The sequence below is a fragment of the Dermochelys coriacea genome, chromosome 7 (assembly GCF_009764565.3).
Source record: "Dermochelys coriacea isolate rDerCor1 chromosome 7, rDerCor1.pri.v4, whole genome shotgun sequence".
NCBI lineage: Eukaryota > Metazoa > Chordata > Testudines > Dermochelyidae > Dermochelys > Dermochelys coriacea.
Genome location: NC_050074.1, coordinates 125,651,469 through 125,664,890, shown reverse-complemented (window position 1 = coordinate 125,664,890; position 13,422 = coordinate 125,651,469). Strand labels below are relative to the sequence as shown.

The 13,422-nt window shown below is 40.2% G+C and overlaps 1 protein-coding gene across 1 annotated transcript in view; it reads right to left on the bottom strand.

The window, feature by feature from the left end:
- Positions 1-13,422, bottom strand: part of LCOR (ligand dependent nuclear receptor corepressor) — a 91,259-nt gene that overhangs the window by 10,386 nt on the left and 67,451 nt on the right. Inside the window, exons 5-6 of the mRNA XM_038408599.2 lie at positions 7,322-7,609; positions 3,621-3,714 (exon numbers count right to left, since the gene is read on the bottom strand). Of these exons, the coding sequence (XP_038264527.2) occupies positions 3,621-3,714; positions 7,322-7,609 (382 nt within the window). The remainder of the gene's footprint in view (positions 1-3,620; positions 3,715-7,321; positions 7,610-13,422) is intronic.

Below are 13,422 nucleotides of genomic sequence, written 5' to 3'. Positions count from 1 at the left end.
CTACATTACACCAGACTTACCACACTGCTTCCTTTTAAATACAACTAGCTGCATAAATACATGTTCCTGATTCTCTGTTTGAGATACGTCAAAGCTAGAAGAAATGGTCTTTTCTTATCTCCAGAACAGTTATTCAGGTTCAAGCTCTACAAATTTTAGTTCAGATCAAGGATGAGTAATAGGAAAATCAGTGTTTTTTAAATATAAAGTGTTAATTTAGAATATCAAATCAAAACATTCGTTTTTAAATGCTTTTTTTTTTCCCCAAAGAGCATTCCTGTAGCAAGGAATGCTTATTTAAGGTCATTTTTAGAATACTGTATACCAAATTATACTGGTCCACAATAACGTAGCTAAACAAACACACAACCCTAAAACCTTTCCTTATTGAAGGCAGATATTAGTTGAAAGAAGAGACTGCAAAAGCATGTCAGGAGGAAGCAATTACATTTTGAAGCTCTGGGATATTAACATGGTGTGAAGCCATCCAGGTTCAGAGCAAGAATGGCTTATTTAAGGATAGGAAATTCTATAAAAAAGCTGCACTAATTAATATTTTTTGAACCTTGCATTTTAGATTGTCCTTACTCTAAGTATCTCTTATGTTATTCCCTTTTAGCAGACATTTGCAATCCACATGGTGCTTAAAAGGTATACTGCTAATCTCCCTCCAGAATCTGACATGCCTTAAAAATTATAATCTGGTAACAAGAGTCCACGTGGATTCTGAATAAAATCCATCGCTCCCAAAGAACTGAAGAAGATACAGCTACTATTTCTGATGGACCTTCAGATAAACAATGTGTGTTCCCTGCTGGCTCTGTAGCAATGAACTAGTAAACCACCCTAAGAGTGTCCCAAATGTTTACCGAAGTTAAGATAGCATTGGCAGCTTGCTAAAGAGACAGAGCTAATTTGAATTAAACAGAGCGGACTGCAGTCACACTCATTTGCAACACAAACGTGCAGGAAACTATAGGTGTCAGTATGCAATGCTTCTTGATTCCAGCAGCTCTGATCAGGACATAGCATGGGATGCTGGGGCCTGTAGACTCCACATGCTGTATTCTGGCTACCCTTTTACGCACAAACAAGGAAGCAGGCGGTCAGAGCCATGTTGGCTTCTGATGCCTTCAGAGTAGGAGAACAGAGATTGAAAGAATCTTTTCTGAAGAAACAGACGAGTTGCTGGGAAAGATTTATTTTAGAGTTAGAAAAAAGTTTAAAACTACTGACGTGGTAAATGGGGAACTATCCAAGCAAGTACTTGAGAGATTATTCCTTTTAATACCTAGTAATAAATCTTGAAGAAGAGGAAACACTGTAAATGCAACCTTCATTGAAAGATACAGGTTGGGAGGTTAGTCACGTAAATGGCTGCCACTACTAGTTTTTTTAGTTATTAAAAATCCAGCAACTTTCATAAAGCTAAATCCAACAATTAAGTATTCTTTAGGCAAACTGGCTAAAATACTTATTTCTATATTCCACTATGTAAGTGTTCTTTGCTCATGGCAAGTTCACAAGGCAAAATCCCATTGTCAACACCCTGAATCCCTTTGACTCCCAGCCTACCACCTAGTGCAAGTGCCTGGTTCCTGTCTGAGCATACCGGATCACTAGACATACACAGCCATAATCATGAGAAATTTGGAGTTTAAAACTAGATTTGCTGATAGAATATTCTCTGGTACCTGGAACTAATTTATGCAAGAGTGCTCTTTAAACTGACTTTCTGTATGTCCTCATTTAAGCTGCGCTAATGCTAGCAGTGCTGTAGCCCTGTTTCGTCTCAGGATATTAGAGAGATCAGGTGGGTGAGGTAATAGCTTTTATTGACAAACTTCTGTTGGGGAAAGAGACACACTTTTGAGCTATGCACAGCTCTTCTTCATGTCTGAGAAAGGTAGTCAGAGTGTCACAGCTAAATAAAAAGAAAAGGAGTACTTGTGGCACCTTAGAGACTAACAAAGCTCACGAAAGCTTATGCTCAAGTACGCTTGTTAGTCTGTATTCGCAAAAAGAAAGGGAGTACTTGTGGCACCTTAGAGACTAACAAGCGTATTTGAGCATAAGCTTTTGTGAGCTTTGTTAGTCTCTAAGGTGCCACAAGTACTCCCTTTCTTTTTGCGAATACAGACTAACAGGGCTGCTACTCTGAAACCAGCTAAATAAAAGGCGGAAGAGATTGTTTAGCATAAGTAGTTAACACATTCTAAGAGACCATTTAAGGTGAAGTTGTCCATTAAACAATTACAACCCATACTTCATGGGGACCACTCCCTAGGAGAAATCTTTCCCAAATCCCCTCTTCTGGCCTTCAAGCAATGCCCCCAACCTCGCCAAAGGAATGATCATCATCAGAAGCAAGCTCCTCACAGACCAGGAGACACCAACTCCAAAGCAGCACCAGACCCTGCCAGAACAACAGATGAAACACTTGCAGACATATCTCTACTGCTTTTATAATCAATAACCCCAACAACAACTATGTGCATAAAACTAGACAATTACTCTGCTGCTCTCCAATGAAATCACACAGAAAAATGATTAAAACAGAAACACCCTATCACTTGTGGGCGAACACTTTTCACAAAACTATCACTCCATAACTGACCTTTCAGTTCTCATCCTCAGAGGAAACCTACACTACCTTCAAAAGATGAGCTTGGGAGCTTACATTTATAACTTTGTTAGACAAGAAAAATCATGGTTTTAATGAAGAAACTGTAACCTACTAACCCCACTTTAACCCCACTGCAGAGGAGTTAACACTTCACTTTGAATGGTCTCGTAAAATATGTGTTAACTACTTATGCTAAACAATCTTTTCCATCTTGTATTTAGCTGCCACTCTGAGTATTTTTCCCAGACCTGAAGAAAAGCTGTGTGTAACTCAAAAGAAAGTCTCTTTCACCAACAGAAACTTGTCCAATAAAAGATATTACCTCACCCACCTTGTCTCTCTCATACTATAAGGCAGTTACAAATTACCTCTCCATAACATGTATCGACCATAACTAACGACCATCAAATTATGTCTTCTGAACTGCTAAATATTTTTAGTGCTGGGACAGCAATTTGTGCTAGAAGTAAGTATCCCCCCTCCCCCCCCCCCAAAAAATGTAGCAAGTCCTGTCTAATAAAGTCTAGTTCAGTTTCATTCACTATCCAAAAAACGTTTACCCCAAAAATAAATTTTCCAGATTGTTACGTTAAAAGCTCCAATCCCTAAATTATACTGCAAAAAAGCAGAGTCTTCATAGCTTAAGGGGAGAGTGAGTTTGCACCTACACTCACACTGCTAGCCACTGAACCCAACAAGAAGATGAGGGGAAATATTTGGTCAGATATTAAATTGGCCAAAAGAACCAGCAGTACTGAATTCTAAAATTTAATCTTTTTAAAAAAAAACCTGTCCTGGTTTACAATCAGCTTTTATTTGGCAGGTGGGAAGAAGGTATTTTTTTGCAAAAGGCCCATAATAAAACTCGTTACTCCAAAAGGTTAAAACCAAAATTAATCGGTAGCAGTTACCAGGAGGCAACTGGTATAAATTTATGCTAAATCAAATAAAATCAATTATTTTAAAAAAATGGTAGTAAGTTGTTTTCCCTTACCCATTCCCTGCAGTACTGGAGCTGGCTGGAGAATGGCTCAGAGAGGTGCTGCCGGCACAAGGACTTTTCTTAGTGGACAGATCAAGCACTCCGTCTGCAGAAATATAAGAATCACTTGAGAAGGAAAAGAAACAGGAGCAAGCTGTGATTTCTCTTAGGTAAAATAAACATGCTAGGGGACTAGATGGTACAGTAGCTTAACACACAGGCTTTTCATCACTGGAGAGTTGGAGTCACTTCCCAATTCAGTTACACAGGATGGCTTCCTTTTAGACCTCATTGCAGTCACTATATAGACTGGCAGAGTTTGGCAGAATTGACTTCTCTTTGCTAGGAGAGGAAAAGGGCTAGAGCACCAGGTAACGTTAAGGGTTAGCTGCATACTGTAGCATCACCAAACACAAAAGGTTCCAAAATCAAAAATAAGACTCCCAAAAAATCATGAGATTGGCATTAAAATAAGGGTTAAAAATTATTTGCTTTTTGGTCCGACTCTGGATTTCTGGGCCCATAGGATAATTTCAGGTTGGAAATTCAATCTCAGATGAACACCCAGAAATGCAAGGTACCTGTTCAACTTTCCCTTTCTCTCCTACTCCATGATGAAGTGTCCCAGTGGGGAAGCTGTCAACCTTTCTTCTCCATCCCATCACTCTTCTGCCTCCCTCCACATGCTCCATGGCCCAGAACAGTTTCCTGCTACAACCACATTCTTCTTCCTTTACACTCCCATGCCTCCTTCCATATTCTCGTCCCTCCCACTTCAATCTCCCTCTCTGTTCCCCCACTTCACATACACATTTCCTAACATTAAAAAGTTTCCTGACCAGTTTCCAGACCACAGAGAATGGGGAAGCCATCTTTGCTAAGGAAAGCCTGACCTCAATCCCATTGGAAACAATGGGAGACAATGGCCATTTGTAATAAAAACAACTTTTTTGTGAGACAAGCCTAGATGCCTGAGATTACTGGAAACTCTGAAACACAGGGCTTATGGGTAAGGCAAAGAGGAGACTTACCACAGCTACTTGCCCATGCTATGTCTAGCTTGAATAAGTACCATCAATTCTTATGTTCATAATGAAATATATTAAAATGCAGGGGAGGTCTCAGATTGTCTCAAACTGCCCATGTGACATATATTTATTTATTTCCCAAACCCCCCTCTTTCACCACATTGTTCTATACACTGTTTGGAAATGTAGCATAATCCAAATTGAAGTAAACAGGATTCTAGTTTTGAATGTAGCAATACCCAGACACAATGTGTTGACAGAAGTACAACAACATAGCGAAATAGCATTCCCTTCCCAAGCAAATATACTAAGGTCTGGTGTACACCAGGAATTTACATCGGCATAACTGCGTTTCTCAGGGGTGTGAAAAATCCCCCACCCCTCACCCCCCAAAAGATGTAGCTATACTGACCTATCCCCCAGTGTAGACAGTGCTAGGTCGATGGAAGAATTCTTAGAATACCACCTCTCAGGGAAGTGGATTACCAGCAATAACAGAAGAACCCTTCCCATCGGTGTAAGCAGTGTCTACATTCAAGTGCTACAACACTGCAGCTGCACCATTGTAGTGTTTTAAATGTAGTCATACCCTAAGGAGCATGACTGCTTCAAAGGAAGCCACATCCATCCCTCCTCTGCCAGGAGGGTCACCATGACATGAGGAGCCTTTGAAAGTGAGGGGGATCCTTCAGAGTGTTCCCCTTCCTTATCCACAGGGGGATAGCTATGAATAACCTAATTTTCCCCAACACTCCTTCAAAACTAAGATATACCAAAATGGCACCACTGGAACTGCTCCAAGAGAGTCTCTTAAATACATCAGTACAACAGGGTTTTTTGCCACATTCATTATCTGTCATATCAATGTAAACTATAATACATACTTATATGGATTAATCACGTAACTGCAAATAATTATGGAATTATGACATGCATGCACAGAGTAAAAGTGTTATGAACATTCATAAATTCACTTGAAGTTTTTCTATATCTTGACAGATAAAAACAACAACAAAAGCAATTCATCCATTTTCTGAACAACCTATCAATAAATACTTTATTTTTCAGCACACATTTCTGCAATTAAAGGAGCTAAGACAAAAACCCTCTGTAGCGGTCTTTTAGGAGAGGGACTAGGAGGAAAACGGACCTTGTAATGACCTGAATAGTTGAACTCATTTCTCTATAATTTTGCAAGAAGATCCATTTACATGATTGAGATTTTTATACCAAATTTAGCCCAGAGCAAAATTTCTGTTGCCTTAGTTATAACCTTATAAGCTTCACAATGTACTGGCACTACCACAGTCTTCATTACAGCAGCTCTCTGCTGCCATATTTAACTTAAGTGACATGACCATTTACCTTAAGTGACATTAATGGTATTTGTTCATGACACTGTTTTTTGTAACCACACAGAATTAGCCTTCTTACCAAAACCTCCATAAATGTGTCTCTCACAGTGAATATCAGAAAGATGTCTGCAGTACCCAAAATTAACTATACATAAAAATAGCTAAAAGCTTTAAACATAAAGAAAAGGAGTACTTGTGACACCTTAGAGACTAACAAATTTATTAGAGCATAAGCTTTCGTGAGCTACAGAAGTGAGCTGTAGCTCACGAAAGCTTATGCTCTAATAAATTTGTTAGTCTCTAAGGTGTCACAAGTACTCCTTTTCTTTTTGCGAATACAGACTAACACGGCTGCTACTCTGAAACCTAGCTTTAAACATGAATCCTTTTTAGCAGGTGTACTTAAAGGCAGTGATTTTCAAAATAACCTTTCCCAATACGGGGTACACAGGCCTACCCTATTTTTCATGCGATCATTTCAGGCACCTTTTATTAACACATTCTCATGAAGTTCAAAGGGTTAATCTGAATCATATCAGTCCTGTTAAAAGCTCCTCTGCATTTGACACAATGATGCCCTCTATTCAATACAGTTTCAGGGAAGAAGAGACAAAATGTTCAGATATTACAATGCTGTTCGGAGAATTTGTTCTTTAAAAGCAGTTTGACAGAAAGCAAGGTTATCCATTTAACACAAGCTCTGCAGCACTGCACTATAGAAGATATTCAGTCTGTGCTCTGCAAAGTATTTTTGATGTACGAAAATAAACTTCTGCTAAATACATAAACAAGGAAATCATTGTATAATGTAGGGATTCCATTTTTTTATGCTGCATTCACCAAGCAACGTGCCAAAGAATAACTAGCATTTCAAAAAAATACTGCTTCTAATCCAAGCCAAACACAATTCAGGACTACTGTTCTGACCAAATAACGTAAGATAACATTATACATAAAGCTTCCTAACTCTCTGATCTTGCCTTATCAGCAGGTACATAAACAAACACACTACACATGTTCATAGCATAGCTCTCCTTAGAACAGTACCCTTGTTGTTAAAGAGTTTGAAGCCTTGTCAACCCCTCTCCTCCTCTTGCACTAAAGGCACATAGATTTTTATAGCCTTCAATTTTTCAGCAACTTCCTTCTCCCACCCCATCACATCCAATCAGTCACGACATTATACACTGCATTGGGGGGGGGGGGTCTACAACTTTGCGGTTCTGTGTTTCATTTAACAGTTTACACTTCTAATTCTTCCCTGCTTTGTGCTGACAATGCCTCTAGCATATTGGAACTGAATGCAAGATACTTTTGGTAATAGTCATACCTTGTTCACTAGGTTCTGATTGAGACTTTCTGACAGTAAGGTCCAGAGGCGAGTCTTGGTCAGCCATGAGAAGTTTGCTGAGCACAGGGTTCTGAGCAGTTGCAGCCGTGGGAGAGGAGGCGACCAGAGATGCTTTCAGCAGGCTTTGGTTCTTTGTGCTATTGGGCTGGCTGGAGTCCTGAGTAGAGCTATTTTTTGAGGTATATTCAGCAGCAAACTGTCGGATCATTCGCTGCATGATCTCCCGGGCCACTAGGGGAATATTGGGGTCAGAGACCCCAGGACTGTCTGTAAACAGAGATTTTTTTTTTTTTTTAAAAGGAAGAATTTTACAAGTAAAACTTTGAAATCAAAACATTACATTTCACTCTCTAGATTTTCTTAAAGATGCAATACTTCAAGGAGACAACTTATTCTTAAGATACCTACATAAGAAAGTGTTGCTATTTATAACATAGACCCTCAATACAACAATATTCCTACAAGATTTAAGTAATATTTCCTAAACTTTTTTTTCCAATAAGTATATCCCAAATGGACCTTTGAGAGGGGCTGGAGGTAGAAGGAGAACCAAAATCATGAAGGAAAATGTACAGTAATAATTTTCAACAGAAGTTTGTTACAAAAACCAGAACAGGTTTACAATGGAAGAGTGGAGTAACTTACCTGCAATAAGTTACCTGGAGTATGTTAGAATATAGATATTCAGGCCTGCCTGTAAAGGCCTATACTTTAAGAATTTAGTTGTATTTTTATCACTTAGCTAGTTACAGGGGTATAAAAACAAAGAATCAAAATCAAAGTCCGCCTTTGTATGGGCCTTCTCTCACTAGGATAGCCTGAGCCCTTGTTCTTAGGCTAAGTAGCAGAGGCAGCCATAAACTGGAAAGCCTATGGTCACAACCTCACATTCCAAACCAGACACATTGAAATAAGGTGGTGCTAGGCTGTTAGGAAGATGATCCTGTCCTGATAATGCCCATCACCACAAGATAAACAGATCTTAGGATGGTTTAAGAAAACCCAGTTTGAAAGCATCCTGTCTGGCTGGAAATCACTTATCAATGGTTGTGAAACCCTCATTTCTGTATGTTTTATCTTTATAGCCCCCACTTTTCTATTGTTAATATGTCTGGTTCTCTAACTGTTTGTCTGCTGTACAATTAATTTTGCTAGGTTAAGTTAATTAGGGTAGTGGGATATAATTGGTAGAGAGTTATGTTACAATACGTTAGGATTGGTTAGTGAAATTTCAGTAAAATGATTGGTTAAGGTATAGCTGAGAATATTACTATATAAACTGGGGTCAAACAGGAAGTGGGGAGAAGGGAAATTGGAATTATATTTTTGAGGGGGGGAATGGGAACAAGGAATAGGGACACAGGCAACGCTCTGCGACGTCAGAGCTGGGATGGGAGACACAGGGTAAATGCTCTGCAGCATCAGAGCTGGAAAGGGAACCCTGGGGAACAGATGCTAAAGCCTGACCAGTGTGAAGGGCTTTAGAATATGTTTGCTTGGAAACTAACCCCAGTAAACATTGCATTGTTTGCACTTTGGACTTCTGGTCTTCTGCTTTCTGTCTATGTGACAAGAACCAGGGGAGAGGGTGAAGGGAAAGCCCTCTAATAGAGTAACTTTTCCAAAAGCACAGTGGTACCCAATAAATATCCCCATGAGTGGGGCCTTATTTCTCTGACCCACAGACTCCAAAGTAATTCCATCTAAAAAGCTAGGAGAAGTTCTAGGAATCCTTTCCATCCCTTCCAACAAAGTCACTGCAGCATGAGGTTCATTACTGAGTGAAGTCCTCTGATATGAAAGGTGCTGAATAAAAACTAAACACTATTTTTAAAATAGACGCTATGCAACTAATGAGGAATGTGATATGGAGAAAATAGGGAATAAATTTTATTTTTATTAAAAACATTAGTGTTTGTACAGGGAGTATCACAACAAAGCCCCAATTCTGTCTGGGGGTTTGGGGATTATTTCAATACAGATACATTTTAAAATATTATTACTGTTTCAGATTAGTCATGCTTTGTGGACAGGCAGCAGATCCACAACCACTGCATCAGAGAAACTAAGAAGTCCTGTTACACCAGCTCGCAGGTGTTTAATTTGGCCACAAAACAAGTACTCCTAGTGATTTTTGAAGCTTTTAAAGACTCAGTTTTCTTTATATTATCTTATGCAATATTCAGATAAGTCTGTGCAATAGAAAAACAAGTTTTTAAAACTTCAAAAAGGACTACTTGTAGCCAATGTAATGAATCTTCAAATGGAGCAAAAACAAAACAGTAAGTGATTATTTACCCTTAATAGCTGCAATCTGTTTTAGTTGTCTGCCTAGGTTAAAATGTTTTTGTTCTAGAGAAAAGGGAGAGGGGGATAATATGTGCTGCATATTTCAATGAATATACTGTTGCATGCCTTGCTCTTCCACTACCTATTTTGTCATCTCGTGTATTAAAAATAAAAGATTAATGGGGCAAGAACCTGTCATTTTATTTGCCTGTAAAATACCAGTATGTGGGCTTGAACCAGGGTGGATACAAATCAATGATTTTTTTCTAAAAAAAATCAAAAAAATCTGATTTTTTAATTTAAATCAGATTTTTTTTTATAAAATACTTTTTGAGGAAAAAACCTATTTAAAGATAGATTTAATTAAGATACATTACAGCGCAAAGATATCTCATCATGGAATAGGGATCATAAATTCTAATTCTATAGAATGAGACAATATATTCATGTAATGTTTAAGAGAAGTTTTGTAAATGAGTTCCTATAGTTCATGGATTAGGAACCCAATCTTATGGGGTTCCAGGGGCTTCTGTATAGATTATTTAAATTAATCTTTCTATCCACCCAATGAGACTCAGTGCTCAGTCTAGAAGATACCATCAGAGATGCTTAGTTTTGCAGTTCTCAAACTATGGATTTGCATCTCCAGAGATAACATGCTTGTTAACAGCAAAAAATGTTTCAAAATAAATAAATAAATAATATATAGAGGTGAGAAATAACAGACCTCAACCCTATTGTCCCTCTGCAAATTTGTGTACACAGAGTCAATCCCTTACCTCTTTCTAAAAGTGGAAAGTTTCAACAAGTTCAATGAATAGAAGATTGTTGGGGGCGGAATAGTTCTGGACAAGGAGAAGAAGTCTAGAGATAAATGTGAGAAGGGAGGAACAGGCAGTAGAAACAAAAGTGAAACTGTTTGAGCAGCATATTCCAGAAATATTGAGGTCTTCCTGAGTGTAGCCTTCACTGATTTGAGATCTACCATACCGTTCTCTCACTAGAAGGAAAAACCTATAATGGCAGCAGGCCATAAAAGAAACCCAGTTGGGGAATATTTTAATGAAGTTCCTCTACCTGTGGGTAAGACAGGCATGCATGCAAAATGCAAACAGTGCAACTAAGAAATGCAAGGCCAGGTTGAAAAATCCATTACAATCTACATACCACACAGACTATGCTGACAGCTTGTGCCACATACTCTCAAAGAAACTGCGGAACCACCTGATCAACATCCTCTACAGCAAACAGGGAAAGATTAAGAATGAGCTCTCAAAACTGGATACTCTCATAAAGAACCAACCTTCCACACAAACTTCCTCGTGGCTGGACTTTACAAAAACTAGACAAGCCATTTACAAAACACACTTTGCTTCTCTACAAAAGAAAAAGGACACTAAGCTATCTAAACTACTATATGCCACAAGGGGCCACAACAAGGGTTCCCGTAACCCACCCAGCAATATTCTTAATCTATCCAACTATACTCTTAGCCCAGCAGAGGAATCTGTCCTATCTCGGGGCCTCTCCTTTTGCCCCTCCACCCCCACGAACATGATACAGTTCTGTGGTGACCTAGAATCCTATTTTCGACGTCTCAGACTCAAGGAATATTTCCAACACACCTCTGACCAACATATTAACCCACAGAGACCTTCCTGCCAACACTACAAAAAGAAGGATTCTGGGTGGACTCCTCCTGAAGGTCGAAACAGCAGCCTGGATTTCTACATAGAGTGCTTCCGCCGACGTGCACGAGCTGAAATTGTGGAAAAGCAGCATCGCTTACCCCATAACCTCAGCCATGCAGAACACAGTGCCATCCACAGCCTCAAAAACAACTCTGACATCATAATCAAAAAGGCTGACAAAGGAGGTGCTGTCGTCATCATGAATAGGTCGGAGTATGAACAAGAGGCTACTAGGCAGCTCTCCAACACCACTTTCTACAAGCCATTACCCTCTGATCCCACTGAGAGTTACCAAAAGAAACTACAGCATTTGCTCAAGAAACTCCCTGAAAAAGCACAAGAACAAATCTGCACAGACACCTCTGGAGCCCCGACTTGGGGTATTCTATCTGCTACCCAAGATCCATAAACCTGGAAATCCTGGACGCCCCATCATCTCAGGCATTGGCACCCTGACAGCAGGATTGTCTGGCTATGTAGACTCCCTCCTCAGGCCCTTCGTTACCAGCACTCCCAGCTATCTTCGAGACACCACTGACTTCCTGAGGAAACTACAGTCCATTGGTGATCTTCCTAAAAACACCATCCTAGCCACTATGGATGTAGAAGCCCTCTACACCAACATTCCACACAAAGATGGACTACAAGCCGTCAGGAACAGTATCCCCGATATTGTCACGGCTAACCTGGTGGCTGAACTTTATGACTTTGTCCTGACCCATAACTATTTCACATTTGGGGACAATGTATACCTTCAAATCAGCGGCACTGCGATGGGTACCCGCATGGCCCACAGTATGCCAACATTTTTATGGCTGACTTAGAACAACGCTTCCTCAGCTCTCGTCCCCTAATGCCCCTACTCTACTTGCGCTACATTGATGACATCTTCATCATCTGGACCCATGGAAAAGAAGCTCTTGAGGAATTCCACCATGATTTCAACAATTTCCATCCCACCATCAACCTCAGCCTGGACCAGTCCACACAAGAGATCCACTTCCTGGACACTACGGTGCTAATAAGCGATGGTCACATAAACACCACCCTATATCGGAAACCTACTGACCGCTATTCCTACCTACATGCCTCTAGCTTCCATCCAGATCATACCACTCGAACCATTGTCTACAGCCAAGCGCTATGATATAACCGCATTTGCTCCAACCCCTCAGACAGAGACAAACACCTACAAGATCTCTATCATGCATTCCTACAACTACAATACCCACCTACTGAAGTGAAGAAACAGATTGACAGAGCCAGAAGAGTACCCAGAAGTCACCTACTACAGGACAGGCCCAACAAAGAAAACAACAGAACGCCACTAGCCATCACCTTCAGCCCCCAACTAAAACCTCTCCAACGCATCATCAAGGATCTACAACCTATCCTGAAGGACGACCCATCACTCTCACAGATCTTGGGAGACAGACCAGTCCTTGCTTACAGACAGCCCCCCAATCTGAAGCAAATACTCACCAGCAACCACACACCACACAACAGAACCACTAACCCAGGAACCTATCCTTGCAACAAAGCCCGTTGCCAACTCTGTCCACATATCTATTCGGGGATACCATCATAGGGCCTAATCACATCAGCCACACTATCAGAGGCTCGTTCACCTGCGCATCTACCAATGTGATATATGCCATCATGTGCCAGCAATGCCCCTCTGCCATGTACATTGGCCAAACTGGACAGTCTCTACGTAAAAGAATGAATGGACACAAATCAGACGTCAAGAATTATAACATTCAAAAACCAGTTGGAGAACACTTCAATCTCTCTGGTCACTCGATCACAGACCTAAGAGTGGCTATCCTTCAACAAAAAAGCTTCAAAAACAGACTCCAATGAGAGACTGCTGAATTGGAATTAATTTGCAAACTGGATACAATTAACTTAGGCTTGAATAGAGACTGGGAATGGATGAGTCATTACACAAAGTAAAACTATTTCCCCATGGTATTTCTCTCTCCCTCCCACCCCACCCCCCACTGTTCCTCTGATATTCTTGTTAACTGCTGGAATTAGCCTACCTTGCTTGTCACCATGAAAGGTTTTCCTCCCTTCCCCCCCCTGCTGCTGGTGATG